Here is a 19,397-nt window from a genome sequence, read left to right as displayed (position 1 = left end):
GTGCAGGCAGCAGAACGTTCTCCACTGCGTCTCCAGACTCTGTCACGTCTGTCACATGTGCTCAGTGTGAACCTGCTCTTATCCGTAAAGAGCACAGGGCGTGCCAATGTGGAACCTGCCAATCTTGGTGTTCTCTGGCAATTGCCCTGCATGGTGTTGGGCTGTAAGCACAACACCCTCTTGTGGACTTCGGACCCTCATACCACCCTCATAGTGTGTGTTTCTGACAGTTTAAGCAGACACATGGATGTTAGTGGCCTGCGGGAGGTCATTTTACAGGGCTCCGGCAGTGCTCCTCCTGTTCTTCCTTGCACAAAGGCGGATGTAGCGGTCCTGATGCTGGGTTTTTGCCCTTCTACAGCCTCCTCCACGTATACTGGTGTACTGGCCTGTCTCCTGCTATCTGCTCCATGCTCTGGACACTGTGCTGACAGACAGAGCTACCCTTCATGCCACAGCTCGCACTGATGTGCCATCCTGGATGAGCTGTACTACCTGAGCAACGTCTGTGGGTTGTAGATATCACGTCATGCTGCTGTACCTCTAGTGAGAGCAATGGCGAAATGCAAAAGTGACTAAAACAACAGCCAAAAAGAATGAGAACAGAGAAATTGTCTGTGGTCACCACCTGCAGAACCACTCCTTTATAGGGGGTGTCTTGCTAATTGCCTATCATTTCTACCGGTTGTCTGTTCCATTTACACAACAGCAGGAGAAATTGATCCACAATCAGCGTTGCCTCATAGCTGGACAGGTAGATTTCACAGAAGTGTGATTGACTTGGAGTTACATTGTGTTGTTTAAGTGTTCCCTTTATTTTTTTGAACAGTGTATATTTCATTTAAGAAGTATCAAGTAAAAAATTGGGGAGATGTCTTCTCTGGGAGTTACTAACTTTGACTGAGGAAGTGAAAATGTGATGCTATGGATCATATTAATGGTAAATTTAGCTTTGCACTTTGTAATGGAGCTGTGAAGATTTGGTCAGGATTTAGGATGAACAGATTCATTTGCCTTATTTTTCATTTTAAGTTAAGTTACTGGTCCATAGAATACTGTGAGCTAATTAATTTAACTATTTATCTTTTACAGTATCCAATAGCAAAGTGCAAACATAGCAAAATTAATTTTGTAATGCATCCCAAGTGGAAATTTTCCACACCTCCCACGAGTCAAAATTTTATTTTATACAGAATTTTGCTATTTATCTGCCTTGTAGTGTCATGGGGTGCTCCTGTGCATTATACAGCCCAGGGAAAAGTGGGGAGCATATTTGAATCTGATTGTAAAGGGTTAATTTACGACAAAAAGAAATTGCTGCCTATGAAGACTTAATTTGAGTCTCATCACATATATTCACAGCCAATAGCAGTCACAATAACGAGAATGCTAAGACAGGTATTTACCTCTGTTGCTGCTTTTTATAGCCTCCTCCTCTCCCTGATCCTCCACTATACACAGGAATCCATCTTACATTGCGTATTATATGATAAACCACACCAATTTCCCGTGTTTGCATGCTGCACTCACCGGCTTTCCCTAACACAGTGTTATTTCCTAGCTCAGAAGCAGAAAGTCTCACACAGCTGTCAAAATAGTGAGGCAGTGGAGAGCTGCATTCCATGCATTGTTTCTTAAAGGGATAGAGTTTTCAACTGTATATTGGAAAGTAAAAATGCAGTTTCCTTTTAGATAATGATGTTTCTCTGGAGGTAACAGGATAGAGAATTCTATAAAATTCTAGAAAGAACCTGTGTAATATAGAAAGTTAGTTTCAGAAATTGGACTGTGACATAGGCAATACTAGCAATAAAATAGACTATTGGGGAACAATAAAATGGTCTAATGTTTGCTTAGTGGTACTGTAAGATTGTTAGGGATAGCTATGGATGATGCAATTGGGGTAACAAGTTGAAAAACCTCTATTCTAAATGTTGCATGTTACAATGTCATATATTACCCTGTCACCACTCTGTTCTTTATCTCAGTGATGTGACACCATTATTTTTGTTTTCGTCCTGTGCTTTAATTTGCTCATGATATTTTAATTCATGTACCAAGTTATCAGCATGTGTGTTACCTCAGCTGTGTGTGTTTTTCTGTTGTGAATCACTGTGTGCGTGTTTTTGTGTTGTGATGTCACTGTGTGTTTTTGTGTTGTGAAATCACTGTGTACATTATTTAGTTACTAATGATGAGCAAGTGTGCTCGTTTTAACCCTGACAGGCTATCCCTGCATGTGTCACAGCTGTCTAACAGCTGAAATGCCGAGCACGCCAAAACTACTCGGTGAGTACCTTGATCATGCTAGTTTAAAGGGTTAAATGAGCATGGTCGCTCATTACTAGTAGTTAAATGTCTGTACTGTTACAAGGATAATTAACCCCTTCACGACATGCGCTGTACATGTACCATGCATGCCGTGTCCCCCCTGTAGCGCAGGCTCCGGCGCTGAGCCCGCACTTTTCCGGGCACATGTCAGCTGATCTATACAGCTGACATGTGCCCGCAACAGTCGTGGGTGGAATTGCAATCCACCTGCGGCTGTTAACCAGTTAAATGTCGCTGTCAAACTCTGACAGCAGCATATAACTCGCGCTTCTGGGAAGCGCGTCATTAGCCCCGCCCATCGGTGACCCCGTCATGTGATCGCAGGTCACCGATGGGTTGGCATGACTACCCGGGGTCTGGATGAGACCCCTGTGGTTGTCATAGCTGATCTGCTATGAGCGCCACCCAGTGGTCGGCATTCATAGAAGATGAGCACTTTTGTTACACATTAGCAGGGCTGAAGCCCTGATATGTGTACCACAGGCGATCAGACACTTGCAGCTTCAAGTCTCCTATGGAGAATATTGAAGCAAGTAAAAAGTAGAAAAAAATGTTTTTAAAAAAATATAATAGTTTAAATCACCCCCCTTTCATCCCATTCAAAATAAAATAATAAAAGAAAATCAAATATACACATATTTGGTATCTCTGTGTTCAGAATCGCCTGATCCACCAATATAAAAATAGAATTATTCCGATCCGTAAACGGCCTAACGAAAAAAAAAATTCTAAACGCCAGAATTAAGTTTTTTTGGTCACCGCAACATTGCAATAACGGGCGATCAAAAGATCGTATCTACACCAAAATGATATCAATAAAAATGTCAGCTTGGCGCGCAAATTCCAAAAAATAGAGACGCTACGGGTCTCGGAAAATGGCGCCATTTTTTTATTTTATGTTTTGTTTTGTTTTTTACATATTTTGGATTTTTTTTCACCACTCAAAAAAAGAACCTATACATGTTTGGTGTCTACGAACTCATAATGACCTGGAGAATAATAATGGTAGGTCAGTTTTAGCATTCAGTGAATGTAGTAAAAAAAAAAAAAAAAAAAAAAACTGTGGTATTGCACTTTTTTTTCAATTTCACCGCACTTGAATTTTTTTTTCCGTTTTCCAGTACACGATATGGTAAAACCAATAGTGGTGTTCAAAAGTACAACTCATCCCACAAAAAACAAGCCCTCACACGTCTATATTGACCGAAAAATAAAAAAGCTATGGCTCTGGGAACAAGGGGAGCAAAAAGCGAAAACGCAAACACGGAAAAGGGCTGCGGCGTGAAGGGGTTAATTCAGTGGAGTATTTTGTGACTTTTAACAGCTTTAATTATCTCTATATAATGACCTAACTGTTCTCTTCATTATTCTTTTGCTATTTCTATAACTTTATTGAGGTTATTAGACCTGTACTTTAGAATATATTCACAATGTGAGCTACTCTTTATGCTGTGACTACTTTCTGCATTATCCATATGAATGAAGGAAAAAATCACATTTGGAAGAAAAGACTAAAGTAATCCTGAACTTGTCCTGCCCTAGGACTACTTTTGAGTAGTAAATCTCTAAGTAGCCGGTTATCTTGGTTAAAGGTTCGTAGATCTCGTTTTTTAAAGAGAACCTGATAGCTAATTCACTGAACCACAGGCAGCATGAATCATACACTTGCTGCATTATTAAAGTGATGCATGTTCTACTCAGAAACGCTGCGGCATTTCAGAGAAAACATTTTAAAAGGCTGCCTATGAGTGTATAAGGAGACACCTGTTAGTCTAGGGTTACAGAGCAAGGAAAAGTTTCTGTGGTCCTGTCTTTTGGACTAGTCATCCCAATCATTTCATCCCTGGCCGGCGTTCAAAAATATGTTTCCAGAGTAAATGATATATGCCTGCAATTCCGGATCCACTGACTGATTCAAGCTGCCTGTGGTTCGGCAGCATGAATCAGCGGTCAGGTTCTTTTTAAAATGAACATATAAAAGAAAAATAAAATGGCAAAGTAATTTATCTATGTTGAAACTATTTCAATCCCCACTCCAGTGTTTGTTTTTATATTTCATTGCCGGTGTGGTATTACTAATGTAGGTTCTCTGCTCCTATTAGTATACTTACCAGCCATCGTCTTCTCCTGTTCTTGACGCCACTTCGGTCATCTTCTGCAGATTGTGACCTGCTGGATTGCTCCAGGGTTTGCTGGCCGATCCGGAGGTCACTACTCAGTGTAAGTATATGAGAGCCGGAATGAGGATCTCATAGACTTACATTGAGAACTTGTGACCATTACCTCTGACTTCTGTCAGTCAGGAGCTGCGGTCATAAGGTAGCGATACAGGACTGGAGCGACACTGGGAAAAGCAGAAGATGGGGGTTGGTAAGTACATTAGTAAAGGCAGGGTACTTACATTACATTAGTGGCCCCACTCCAGTGGTAAAATAAAAAAAAACTGCACTGGTGCTTTAATTGAGAGGTTTTATTTGTCTGGAGTAAGAAAGGTTTGCTTTTGGCAGTCTAGGAAACATGCCAGATATGGCTATTCTATTATACAGCATGGAGTCATCTGTTTTTGTAGGGGTCGAGGATTGCCCTAGTTTTACACCAGATTTACTATGCTCCTATTCCTGGAGAACACCGCTGTAACCGCTTACTCAGCAGAGCAGCAATAATGGCAGACCTGACCTCAGGGCTGTTGCTCTGTTTTCACTGTATGATAGATTGCAGCTGCACCGTCATGATGGGTTTTGGATCTCTTCCGATTCTCATACATTAGATAAGTACATACTCTGTTTTTATTTCTGCGGATGGCTTGCTGCATTGCACTTTAGTCAAATGTAAAATAAACATTAAAGGAAACCACTGTACTTCAGAGATGCAGAGCAAACGGCGCCGTAGTCTAATGGTGGATAATGAATCTGTTACAATGATCTCGGCTGCTGTGTTTCAGGACAATATAATATAGATAAGTGCAATAAGCAATTCGCTGCTAGGATTTCACAGGAAGATGTTCTGATACAGTATTACACATGAAAGCACGGAAAAGAGTTCAAATCCCAGAATAAAGATCTGTTTGAATTACCCATTTCTGTACGTTCTATTTATGGCACCAGAGCTGGGTAAGAATACTTTCATCTCAATAGGAAGTTTAGCAGCAGTTTGCCTTTTGGAGATAAAGATTAAAGGGAACTGGATTGTTGATTCATGCTGCCTGAACCACAGCCAATATGATTTAGGCAGCATGATTTGGACACCGGTTCAATTTTTTTTTTGCAGTCGGGAATGTTTTAAACTGAAATCTTGCCGCGTTTTAGGTAAAACATACTTTAAAAGCTGGTGTCTCCCCACCCTGCTGCCCTAGACTGACAGAACTAGATGGAGATCTGTACACTTATATAGGAACAGACATGTTGTTCAGTGAGATCAGGACGGGAGAAGTTACCAAAGTCCAGCCACTTGGACTAGTCACATCATTCCCAGACAGCTTGTAATTTCATGTCTTCTCTGGAACATTACAACGTTTCAGGGTAAAACTGAATAACTGCAATAACTCAGCCAATCTGTCATTCATGCAGCCCATGGTTCAGGCAGAATGAATGAGCTATCAGGTTCCCTTTAAATAATTGCCACAGGTAATTCACTTTATTTCCTCATCAATGTCCTGCTACCTGTATAACAACCTATGACATACATTTTTGTCATAGGACGTTAAGCAAAGTATGAAGGCGGCTCTGGAACTATGACCGCTTCATACGCGGCTGATGCTTGTAACTACAGCGACTGGCGCAAGCATCAATCACTGCGGCTCAACCATTTAAATGCTATCAATCTCTTACAGCACATTGTCGGTGCACACATTACACTGATAGGTTAACATGGTAACAAAGGTCTTCCTGTGATAGGCTGAGTTCCTCACAACAACTGCAATTTCACTATATACTGCAATACCCTTGAATTGCTGTGCGTGCGTGTGTGTGTATATGTGCTGCATATAGCAGCAGAACAGATTAAATGTGTGCAAAGGTAACTGGCGTGTCCAAAAAAAGTCTGATCTATCAAAATCTAAAATTATTTAAACTTACATTAAACAAAAAAAAAAAACACGGAACGACAACGTTTACATTTTTCTGGTTATATGCACCCCAAAGTGATATAAATAAAACCATTAGCTCAAGATGCAAACAAACAAGTTGTCTCGCTGCTCAGTTGATGGAAAACTGAAAAAGTTATGGGTCTCAGAAAAAGGTGATGCAAATTTTTTTCTTTTTTTTTAAGATTTGCGGGGGGGTTTTTCCCCACTAGAACAATGAAAAAAATGGAAATGCATAGTTTTGCCTTAATGAGACTGAAATAAAAGCAAAGCCACAATAAGAGGAATTAAAATTCCCCCAAGATTCAGGAAAAACACAGGAAAAAGGGGCAACAGTGTTCACCTGCCCAGGTCTCAGAACTAATGCACTACCAGGATGCAGCAAACCCATATATTACAGATATTAAAGATGGCGGCAACACAGGTGCAAAAATACTGATGAGGCAATCACTCACTACCTACCATTTCATGGAGGGGGTGATTGCTTAGTATTAAAATTACGCACACAAGGCTTACATAGGGCGCTATTCACACATGAGTAGTGCACAGCATCTGGCTTACAGCCTTTTAGTTACGCCCATACTATTCGTTTAGACGGGCTGTCCAGTACTATCTACGTACACCCCATGAGGATAGACACCCTAGTTTACAATGCCAGCACTGATGGGCCTGGCTGCACCCTGGAATAAAAAAGTGCAAAAATACATATATAGAATATATGAGGTATTGGTCGATATTTTGGCCAAAGTACGCAAGCTCGCAACCCGCGTCAAGGGTCCTCATACTTGCGAGTCCCTGCAGTAAACTAAAAGCAAAACCACAGTACGAGGAATTAAAATTTCCCCAAGATTCAAGCCATATACAAGCCTTTTGTGATCAATTTTAATACTAAGCAGTCACCCCCTCCATGAAATGGTAGGTTGTGCGTGGTTGTCTCATCAGTATTTTGCACCTGTGTAGCCTCCATCTTTATGCGGGTTTGCTGCATCCTGGTAGTGCATTAGTTCTGTGATCTTGGCAGGTAAACACTGTTGCCGTAATGATACTGACCTGGAGAATTAAGTTCCCAGGTCATTTTTTTTTCTCAGAATCAACATTGTAAAAACAATACCCCAAAAAACAATGGAGGAATTGCAGAGTTTTTCTTTATAATTTGCTAATCAATGTGAAGGTACCATACTTTATGATAGATCTAAGCTCTTATTTTTTCCCCAATAGGGATATTTCCAGTTGAAGGCCAATCCAGGGGCATGGCTATTGCGGCTTCGTAAAGGAAGATCTGAAGATATTTACCATATAGTCTCGTACGTATTCTAGTGCATAACTTTAATTGTTTTGTGAAGCATAGATGAAGTATTTCTTACCTTTTAAAATTAACTATTGCACAGATGAAAACTAGATCGGCAGCAAACTGATAGATACAATGGAGGGTATACTTCCAGGGAAAAGTAATTAAAAGCAATATTTGTTAGTTCGTGTTTAAAAAATAAAAATAGAAAAATGAATGGAAGGGAGAATTCCTGGGAATCAACCGTGGATTCCCAGGAATTCTCCCTTCCATTCATTTATTTATTATTAAACATGAACTAATAAATATTGCTTTTAATGATTTTTCCCTGGACGTGCTGCTGGATATACCCTCATTTGTATATTTACCTATGTATGTATAGACATAGAAATATAACAAAAGCAGGAACTACTGCGCTATTACAAGTGAATAAAGGGTGGGTCTTAAAGCAGATGTATGGATGATCTGAGTGATGGCAGATAGAATGGATGTGTGTGTGACTCCTCAAAAATAGTGGTGGTGGATTATACAATCAGTAATAATAATAATTTATATAGCGCCAACATATTCCGCAGCTCTTTACAATCCAGACAATTTTACAGACATTATCGGCACTGTCCCCATTGGGACTCACAATCTACATTCCCTATCAGTCAGTATGTCTTTGGAGTGTGGGAGGAAACCGGAGAATCCGGAGGAAACCCATGCAAACACGGGGAGAACATTCAAACTCCTTGCCGATGTTGTCCATGGTGAGATTTGAACCCAGGACCCCAGGGCTGCAAGGCTGCAGTGCTAACCACTGAGCCACCGTGCTGCGAAGGTGCACAACATAAACATAATATGGATACAATGAGTAGTAAGAAGTAAAAAGATTCAGCCCAAAACAGATCCCAGACCTGTCACAAAGAAGATTCACAGCCAGCAGATCTGGTACAGTAAGTGCCGCATAGATAGTTATTGCGTTGATTGTAAGTGGGATACTTACTGCAATGAGGATCCTGCGGCTTCCATTGTGGCAATGAACCAGTAGCAGTGTCCTGGTTGAGCAGGCAGTGGCTACAGGAGCAGACAGTATGCGCTGAATCAGTGGCAGAGTCCTAATTAAGCAGGTGATGAATAGCGGGAATGTCCTCCCATTGATGTCCCTCCTTGCAGCTTGCATGGATGTTCAATGGCGGCGCGCCAAAGCGAGCGTGGGGTCGTAGCAGTCGTGACGTCATTGTCATGATAGTATGGAATCTCAAACCTCACAAAACTGTCGCGTTTCAATGGAGACGCAATCCTTCTTCAGGGTGTGGCCCACCTAGATAAGCCGCCTATATATAGCTTTGCTCATTAGGATTGACCACTGTTGTCAAATGGAATTGCCGCAGGGGGAGGGAAAAACCCATAGAACTCCATGGTTAAGATTTAGAAAAGATAGTAGGATTAAAAATACAGAAAGCGAGAAGAAGGTTGTGCATAATCCCAAATAGACCAATGTTTGTTGGAAACAATTAAAAAATCAGTGTTTATTAAAATGTATTAAAATCTATATATTTAAAGAGGAAGAATTAGATTCTGCCTACAGTACATTAGATTAATTAAGGACCTTCTTTAAAATAGAGATACATATAGGTAAGATGAGGTGATGTGACGTAAAGTGCCACTTGAAAAATGCATCAATCCGCACTCTTGTTCGTGCCAGAATAAATTCGTGCTGATATACGCTCAATACTTTTTAAAGCTGATGTTGATTGAAAACATCTATTTATTTCTTAATGTTCATTTAGGATAAAAGATACAAACTAGAGGGAAAAAAAAAATGAAAGATAAAAAGGAAAAATTATCCTGACGCCAACCTATTGTGGGTAAATATAGTAAAGGATTTGTATTTTTACTAAGAGGAGACCACTCACTTATATGTTCCACAAATTTGGAGGTTTCAAATCTACATAAAGGTGTGTGTGCTGCAAACCGGTTTAAATATTAATCCTATTTTGGTTTTTGAATAATTATTGTGTGGTTGGTTGATTTCAGCCACCCGTGATCAGAAAGCATACAGTTAAATTTCCTGGTTTAGTCCTTTCGGGGCCAAACTGTCCGGTGTGAATATCCATTTGGACTCACTCCTAGACATTTGTTTTAAAAAGTCCCATCCTCTTCAATTTCTTTGGACTGTTTGAATGCCACAGAAGTGGACCCCCCCACGTGACCTATTATAATCTTCGGCGAAATGTCGTGATAATGGGTGGCACCTCATGTAGCCTTTAGGCTGTGTGCCCACGATGCGTTTTTCAAGCTTTTATGCTGTGGAATTTCCGCTGCGTAAACGCTTCAAAAACGCTTGGTAATCCTCCCCCCCCATGGTCCCCAATGACAAGCCGCACTGTCAATGCCCATGCTGCGGATTTTTCCGCAGCGTTTATGCTGCGCTCAAAAATCCGCAGCATGTCCATTAATTTTGCGGAAGCGCGGCGTAATCGCCACCATTGACTTGCATTGAGACGCATATAATCCGTGTCAGTACATTTGTACCCACGGATTATATGCGTTTCAATGTGCGGATGGTACCCAGTTCTGGAGGAGAGGAGACTCTCATCCAGACCTGGGTACCATTGGACTATATCGCTGAGACAGAATATGTCAAGCAGTAGTTTATTAGCAAGGGCTAGGACATACCAATGTTGGAGAAATCTGTACAAGAGGTGGGATCCAGTACAAGAAACAAATTGGTATATAAGGAGAAACTAATAAATGAGACCCCTAGTATTTCTCAACAAATCATATAGCCAATTAGCTATAATCACTCAATACCACTCCAATCATAGCGTATTCAGGAACATTATCTGTAAATATTGGCCTATTATCCAACAAGACAAGATAGTAGGTGAGTTACTACCAGACTGTCCGAGGTTCGTCTATAAAAAATTCCAAACTTTAGGCAACCTTATAGCCCCCACAATTAAATCAGGCACAATTCTACCAAAACCATCTAGGTTTAATGTAAGCAATTTTCTACCATCAAATAAAGGGTACATCCCATGTGGAAAATGTTCCTGTTGTGTCCATGCTAAAATTAAAAAAAACTCTTCAAGCCACCTTCACTAACTCAAGTGATACAAATGAATTCACCATAAAGGAAGCTATTTCATGCTACACGATGGGAGTCATCTACATAATTCTGTGCCCGTGTAACAAAATCTATATAGACCATACAAAGAGTAAAGGAACACCTGGATAACGTCATTAAAGGCTATAGGGGGCACCCATAACCACGACTTTTTGCCGAAAACCATAATAGGTCATGTGGAGAGGTCCACTTCTGTGGCATTCAAACAGTCCAAAGAAATTGGAGAGGGGGGGACTTTTTAAAACAAATGAGTCCAAATGGATATTCACACTGGACTGTTTGGCCCCGAAAGGACTAAACCAGGAAATTGAACTGTACGCCTTCTGATCATGAGTGGCTGAAAACAACTAACCACACAATAATTATTCAAAGAGACCAAAATAGGAGTAATATTTAAACCAGTTTGCACCACATGCACCTTTATGTAGATTTGAGACCTCCAAATTTGTGGAACATACAGTGGGGAAAATAAGTATTTGATACACTGCCGATTTTTCAAGTTTTCCCACCTACAAAGAATGGGGAGGTCTGTAATTTTTATCGTAGGAACACTTCAACTGTGAGAGACCAAATTAAAAAAAAAAATCCAAAAAATCACATTGTATGATTTTTGCATTTTATTGCATGAAATAAGTATTTGATACAATATAAAAACAGAACTTAATATTTGGTACAGAAACCTTTGTTTGCAATTACAGCGGTCAGACATTTCCTGTAGTTCTTAACCAAGTTTGCGCACACTGCAGCAGGGATTTTGGCCCACTCCTCCATACAGATCTTCTCCAGAACTTTCAGGTTTCGGGGCTGTCGCTGGGCAACATTGAGTTTCAGCTTCCTCCAAAGAATTTCTATTGGGTTCAGGTCTGAAGACTGACTAGGCCACTCCAGGACCTTGAAATGCTTCTTACGGAGCCACTCCTTAGTTGCCAAGGCTGTGTGATTCGGGTCATTGTGATGCTGGAAAACCCAGCCACGACCCATCTTCAATGGTCTTACTGAGGGTAGGAGGTTGTTGGCCTTAAGGGTGGCTATGTTGGTCACGGATATATATTTTTAAAATGTCAGAAATGTATTTGTGTTCATTTTGAGTTGTTTGGTTATTATTCTCACTTTAACAGATGATGATAAACAATTGAGATAGGAAAACTTAAAATTTTCCCATCACCCATGACAGCACCACAACGAGAGAGGGGATCCGCCCTTCCAGGACAGGAACCCTACAGAATAAAAGGGCGGCGCCTCTCCACCACCTCAGTTGGTTTCCTGTCCTTGAGGGGGAACCTTGTTAAAATGGCGGCAGAAGAAATAAGAGAAGGTAATTCAAAGACCTGGGCCGGTCGGTTTCCAACAGGGCACAGTCTCTGCTGCGGCCGCCGCCAGGGACCTGGAAGCACCATGGTGGGTCCAAGGGGGCCTGTTCCGATGGATGGTTGCGAGCAGCAGCCGCACCATTACCTTATGGTGGCCTGGCAGCCACGCATCCCGGTTGCGCAGGACGCTATCCAGGATATCGCGCCCTAAGACGCATGCCGATGAAAAAAGAAGTAGCGGAGACCTGTGTCTTCTAACATGTTTCCGGCTACTGTTTTGTACCAGCCTGCGGCCCTGATGATGAGCGTACCGGAGGGTCTTTGATGGGAGAACCTTAGACAGGCTTACCTGTTGAAGATCCGGATACAACTGAGCGGCGCCCCTGCCTGGGGTTGGCAGCTCCAGCTCCGTGCATCAGTGGAGAAGCTGCTGTGGAGCGGCGCCTCTATCTGGAGTCGGCAGCTCCAGCTCTGCACGTCAGTGAGAGAGCAGCCGTGGAACTGCGCCCGTCTGGGGTCGACAGCTCCAGCTCCGTGCATCAGTGGAGAAGCTACTGTGGAACTGCACCCCTGTCTGGGGTCAGCACCTCCAACTCTGCACGTCAGTGAGGGAGCAGCTGTGGAACTGTGCCCCTGTCTGGGGTCAGCAGCTCCAGCTCTGCACATCAATCAGCAGCTCCAGCTTTGATCGGTGCACTATTGGAGGCGCCCCTGCCTGGGGTTGGCCACCCCAATATTGCTTAGGCACGGCCGGATGGAGAGGAACAGGCCTGTGACTTTGTCCAGCCTCCAAATCCGTACAGCTGGTGGTGAGTGATCTTCGCGAATGTTTACCTTGTTTATGGGGCCCTTTCCTTGTTATGGTTACTAGGAAAGGCTGATGGAAGTTAGCGCAAAACTAAAAAATGGGTGTGTGCACACTCTGTAAGACACCCATCTGGGCCAAGGGCCCCGTGCTTTAAATTTGGCTTCAGGACGGAAGCTGGACCTTAGACCTCTAGGCTAAAGTTAGCCACATGTCTAGGCCGCACCTAGCCTCATGATTGAGCTTCAGAATTTACCACAAAAATGAGCCTCAATCTGCGCAGTAAATGTTAAACTAACACTCGGGTTTTTACTGTTGTCCTCCAGTCTGTTTACTCCATCCATAGGACGGCGCATGGTCTTTGTGAAAGTCTGCTGTCCAGCTGCGTCTCATCAGTTGGCTAGTCTGACAATTGAGATTTACCACCCAAAGGAAAGGTTTATCCTTCATTCAGATGGATTACTCTTTTAAATAAAAATCTGAGCACAGTGCCTCATAAAGCCTCTTTGCACTTCACAAAGAGCACATCATAGTGCTTCATAGCATAGCGCTTTATAGCACATTATAGTGCCTCATAGCGCCTCATGGCACATCATAGCATAGTGTCTCATGGCACATCATAGCATAGTGTCTATGCTATGATGTGTCTCATGGCACATCATAGCAAAGTGTCTCATGGCACATCATAGCATAGTGTCTCATGGCACATCATAGCATAGTGTCTCATGGCACATCATAGCATAGTGTCTCATGGCACATCATAGCATAGTGTCTCATGGCACCTCATAGCATAGTGCCTCATGGCACATCATAGCATAGTGCCTCATAAAATGAGGATTTAGGCTTTCAGTTTGTGTCCTTCCATTCAGATATTAATGAGTCTTAAGGCTTTATGGAGAATTATAGTAGTTAGGATAACGCTCAGATCAAAGGAAGAGGCATTGACAGTAGTTTACCTCAACTATTTTGGGATTATGGGCAGATCCATCGAGAACTGCAGAACTCACTGGGCAGTGAGTAAGAGTTGAGGTCTCCCAAGGTAGAATAAGGAGTCCTGCTATATGTCAAACTTAATAATCAGTCTGGCCACAACTCTGAATAAGGCAATATTGCTGTTAATAACTCTAATAACTCTAATCTCCTACATTCCAGTAGTAGCATGGTCACAGGTACACACACCCGTGGGCTGCCTCTAAAGATCCAGTTCCTCTAACCTAAAGAAGCTTTAGGCAGTATATAAGAAAGCTCCATTCATCTATACATGGTCACCATGTAAAGGTCTTGTCATGCAACAGAGTAGCTTTAACTTATGTAAACTATTATTGAGGAACTCGGCCAAGATCCCTAATGACACTGTCTAATCAGTTCAGATGGCGAAGTCTCACCTTTTATCTTTAACAGCACCTCATATAAAGAGGAAGAGAATTGCAAGTGGACCTTTTTAGCCGTAGACTAATGGAACAGTGTCCAACCTACATTGAATAAGCAAGGAATGTGAAAGTGAGCTTTGGATCTAGGCCCATTTCCAGTCCAAAGATTGCACCCTGGGATATGAATCCAGTGCTTACAGCTCTAACAAGCCTTCGCTTAAACCCATGAATTCAGGGTCTTCACATTAAAGACTATTATCCCGGTGGCCCTGACTTCAGCATGGTAAGTTAGTGACATTCAAGCTTTGTCGGTTAATCCTTTGTTTATACAGATCCTAGAAGATGGGCCGGTTCCGGGGCTACCCTATCTTCCAAAGATGGCTTCCAATTTCCATAGAAGTCAGGAAATTATGCACCCTACTTTCTGTTCTAATCCGGGGAATCCATGGCAGAACAATAAGAAAGCGGATGTCCCCATCAAGCATTTTGTAAGGTTGCGATTCAGTCTTCACCTTGCACCTTCTATAGACACTATAGGCTTGATCTGGGATCTTCTGCTGTCCTTTCCTTTAGGAAAACTGTTCTACAGGCTGTGGTCCCACCCTAACTTTAAAGTTTTTCTCTGTAAATCTCTCGTTGTGGTGCTGTCATGTGTGATAGGAAAACACTAAATTACTTACCGGTAATGTAATTTTCTTGAGCCCACGACAGCACCCTTATATTCCCTCCCATCACTGTTAGAAGTTGATCACTTCATTTCCTTCGTGGTGTGTAGAAGGAAAAGTCATGGGATATATAACTATTAAATAGTATCCTCTCATGCTCTGTAAACAATTGAGGTGGTGGAGAGGCGCTCCTCTTTTATTCTGTAGGTTTCCTGTACTGGAAGGGATTATCCCCTCTCTCGTTGTGGTGCTGTCATGGGCTCAGGAAAATCACATTACCGGTAAGTAATTTAGGGTTTTTCATGTAGTTGCATAATTATTCTGCACACTAATAGTTGCCCAGTAATTCTGCACACATAGATATTCTCCTAAAACAAAACCTTACTTGACCAACTTATTACTTATTGACCAACAGCACTATAGTTGTTCAATAATTATCAAAAATACAAATTGCCTAATTATTGGGCACACAGTGTAGTCATTATGCTAAAATAATTTCTTGTTTTTTTCCATCCATTGGTTTGTAAAGATGGTTGTATTTTGCAATGTTCTCACTGATGCAAGGTTGGAAATTAACAACATGAAATAGGTTCTAACACCCTTCTGTTTATATTAATTTTTCCAAATTAATAAGAAGTTATGACATGTGACTAGAGATGAGCGGTGTTCGACTCGAACTGTTCGCCAATCTCAAATTCGAGCTGTTTTGGGCAGTGTTCGAGCCGTTAGACGAACCCGAACGATTTGAAAAAAGTCCGGCTGTTCGAGGTTATGTTCGATAACTGTTAGTGCACCAAAATCATAACTGGATTTTTTCTCAGTAATGCTGAAAATTAATGTTAATACGCAGTTTGAGTGTACAGCGGGGCGGGGGGAGGGGTAGGGGATGGATCTCTGCATAAATAATGAAGATCTCCATTTCTTTTTCTCTTTCCCGCATTTACAGTGGGGAGGTGCAATCTGTCAGCCTATCAGCAGCGCACACATGGAGCAAACTGCTTTTTTTCACACAAGCAAGGGCATGTGTCATTGGCAGTGTATGTCACATGTCCTTGCCCTATAAGACCCAGCCATTTTTCACGTAGCCACCATTTTCTCACTGCTGCAGCTGCGTGTTAGACGGCACCCCTGTTGCTGTGTGCGCTATACTTTGAGTGTTAATTTCAAGCCAATTTTCGCACAAATCTACAGATAGCTTGGGAGTAGGGAATAGTTGTGATTGCAGTCCATTTGAGGACTAGGTTACATAATTTCCTACGACTTTTATCAGGCAGGTCTGTGCTCTTAAATAGATAGGTTGGGAGTAGGGACTAATTGTAATTGCAGTCCTTTTGAGGGCTAGGTTACATCAGTTCCTATCACTTTTTGCCAGGCAGGTCTGTGCCAGTGCTGTGCAAGTTTTTTTTCACAGCATTTGGCTAAATCTAGCTAAGCAAATCCTTTTTGGCCTCTTGCAGTGTGTGTTAGTCAGTGGAGTAGCCTATCTGTGTTGCAAGCTACACCACCTGTGTATAGAATACAAATTTTTTTACTGCACCTAGCCAAGTAAAACCTTTTGGGCATAGCATCATTCTTTTAGTCCATCTATACTAACCTCCATCAGGTTGCAAATTCAAAATAATTTTTATCTGCATCTAGCTCTGAAAAAATATTTGGGCTTGTAGTAGTGTGTGGGACTTGTTCTATTAGTCCATCTATACTAACCTCCACCAGGTTGCAAATTCAAAATAATTTTTATCTGCATCTAGCTCTGAAAAAATATTTGGGCTTGTAGCAGTGTGTGGGACTTGTTCTATTAGTCCATCTATACTAACCTCCACCAGGTTGCAAATTCAAAATAATTTTTATCTGCATCTAGCTCTGAAAAAATATTTGGGCTTGTAGCAGTGTGTGGGACTTGTTCTATTAGTCCATCTATACTAACCTCCACCACCTTTGTATGTAATAAAATTGTTTTACTGCATCTAACCCAGCCAATACTTTTGGGCTAATACCACAGTTTGGCCACTCAGCTCTACTCGGTTCCCATCCATTGTTTTTTGTGCAAACAACTCCAGAGTTGTCAATTAGTTAACCACCAAAATGAGTGGAAAAAGGCCTGCTGCTGGTGGAAAGGGCGTGTTGGGAAGGGAAAAAAAAGTTTGTGTCCGTGGGGTAGGTGTTAAAGCAACAGTAACATCTGCAGAAGAAAGACCATCTTCCAGCCAAACTAAGATGTCTACTTCTTTTAGCGGACAATGTGATAAGATCCCTTTCTTACGGCCACGCCAATCGCTACAAATTCCAGATGAGGCACAAAAACAGCAGGTGCTTCAACGGATATCAAGTGCTCCTTTAAGTGGGCTCTCCTCCACCTCAACTTCAACATCACAAATACTCCAGTCCTCAGAGGTGTCACCCCAATCGCACTTGCTTCCTCACAGCTCCCAAGTCTCCAGCTGCCATCTGAGTATGGGGTAGAACAGATGGTTGAGTCTGCAGAGCTGTTTACTCATACTATAGCCTGGGAATCAGAGGTTGGCTCCAGAGATTCTGTGAATCCAGACGAGGAAATGATCTGCACTGATGCCCAGAATCTTTGAGTCGGATCCAGGACCAGACGCAGAAGGTTCTGACCATAATGTAGACCCACGTTCCCAAACTATAACTCCTGTTGGTGGAGACAATGAGGAAGACGATGATGAGACTCAAATACCTGATTGGAGCGACAACTTTAGTTTTTTGTCAGGGCAGGAACAGGTTGGCTCTGAGGACGACGGGTGTGATAACACACAGGGTGATGATGACGAGGTTGGAGATCCCACTTACTGTCAACCCACAGTCAGCCAGTCGATGAGGTCAGCAGAGGAGGTGGAGGAGGATTCTAGTGGCGACGAGGTCAGGTTGCGCCTTCCTGGACAGAGACGTAGTACTGGAAGCACGTCAACAACTGCATCCTCAAACACAACTCTGCCTCTGACCACAAGTCGTGGTGGCTCTTCAGGTCGCATGGGTGCTAAGCCTTGCAAAGCCTGGGCATTTTTTCAGATCGATAAGGATGACCCAACTCGTGTTATCTGTAACATTTGTCAGCAAAAGCTAAGTAGAGGCCAAAAAATACATAGTTTGAGTACTTCATGCATGAACCGGCACATGGATATGAAGCATAAGTTGCAGTGGGAAGCTCACTGTGCTACAATGCGGCCTAGCCGGCCTGGCCGACCAACGTCTGCCACATCTTGTGCATCCGCGGCCTCTTCATCCTCTGTGACTGGGGGGACAGCAGTCACACCTGTTTTGGGACGCAGACCTGCCACCTCTTTACCCGCAACAGCCAGCTTGATTGGCAGGTCATCATTTTCTTTGTAGGTGGAAACACCAGCTGGTGTTCAGCTCTGTCCGACATCGATAGCACCACCTTTGGATCAAGGAAACCTAACATGTCCGCCTGCATCTTCCTCACAGGCCGGCAGTTTGCCGGGGACACCCTTCTCAACCCCGTCTAAGTACAACAGCCAGCCCTCGGTCCCTCAGATGTGGACAAGTAAAAGACCATTTCCTCCTAGCCATGAGAAAGCTAAGAGGTTGAATTTCACCATCTGCAAGCTCTTGGCTACAGAAATGCTGCCTTTCCGCCTGGTGGGCACAGAGGATTTTCGAGACCTTATGTCCGTCGCAGTGCCCCAGTACCAGATGCCCAGTCGGCACTACTTCTTAAAGAAAGGTGTGCCTGCGCTCCACCAGCATGTTTCACACAACATCACCACTTCTTTGAGAAACTCTGTGTGTGACAGGGTGCATTTCACCACAGACACTTGGACGAGTAGGCATGGACAGGGACGTTACATGTCGCTGACTGGGCACTGGGTAACTATGGTGACAGCAGGACAAGGGGCTGCTGTCCAACTCTTGCCGTCCCCACGAGTTGTGCGTCAATCCTCTTTATCTCGAAGTTCCTCCACTGCTTCTGCCTCCTCAACCTCCTCTCAGTCCTCCACCTGCACCCAAAGCCTGTCTGGTCATGCCACAAGCTTTCTAACTGCGCAGAAGGGATCCTGCACACCTCCTTACTATGCTGGCAGCAGGGCTCAACGTCATCAGGCGGTTTTTACTTTGAAATGTCTGGGAAATGTGAGTCACACAGCTGAGGAGTTGTGGTCAGCTCTGGAGAACCAGTTTCATGAATGGTTGTCTCCACTGGACCTGAAACCAGGGAAGGCCGTGTGCGACAATGCTGCAAACCTAGGTGCGGCCCTTCGACGGGGCAATGTCACACACGTGCCTTGTATGGCTCACGTGTTGAACCTGGTTGTCTAGCAATTTTTAGCCCACTATCCCGGACTAGATGGCCTTCTGCAGAGGGCATGGTCGCTGTGTGCTCACTTCCGCCGTTCGCATCCCGCAGCTCAGCGACTTACATCTCTACAGAAGTCTTTGGGCCTGCCACTTCACC

General features: G+C 42.9%; 1 protein-coding gene across 1 annotated transcript in view; it reads left to right on the top strand.

Moving 5' to 3' along the window:
• UGGT2 (UDP-glucose glycoprotein glucosyltransferase 2) overlaps positions 1-19,397 on the top strand; it is a 399,382-nt gene that overhangs the window by 275,809 nt on the left and 104,176 nt on the right. The window contains exon 29 of the mRNA XM_073664152.1: positions 7,631-7,716. Coding sequence (XP_073520253.1) covers positions 7,631-7,716 — 86 coding nt within the window. The remainder of the gene's footprint in view (positions 1-7,630; positions 7,717-19,397) is intronic.

Source organism: Phyllobates terribilis, unplaced genomic scaffold (genome assembly GCF_046119375.1).
Source record: "Phyllobates terribilis strain yellow unplaced genomic scaffold, ASM4611937v1 Scaffold_2__4_contigs__length_985480577, whole genome shotgun sequence".
In the NCBI taxonomy this organism is placed as follows: Eukaryota; Metazoa; Chordata; class Amphibia; order Anura; family Dendrobatidae; genus Phyllobates; species Phyllobates terribilis.
Note: the sequence above shows the minus strand (reverse complement) of the source record. Positions and strands in the feature narration are given on the sequence as shown.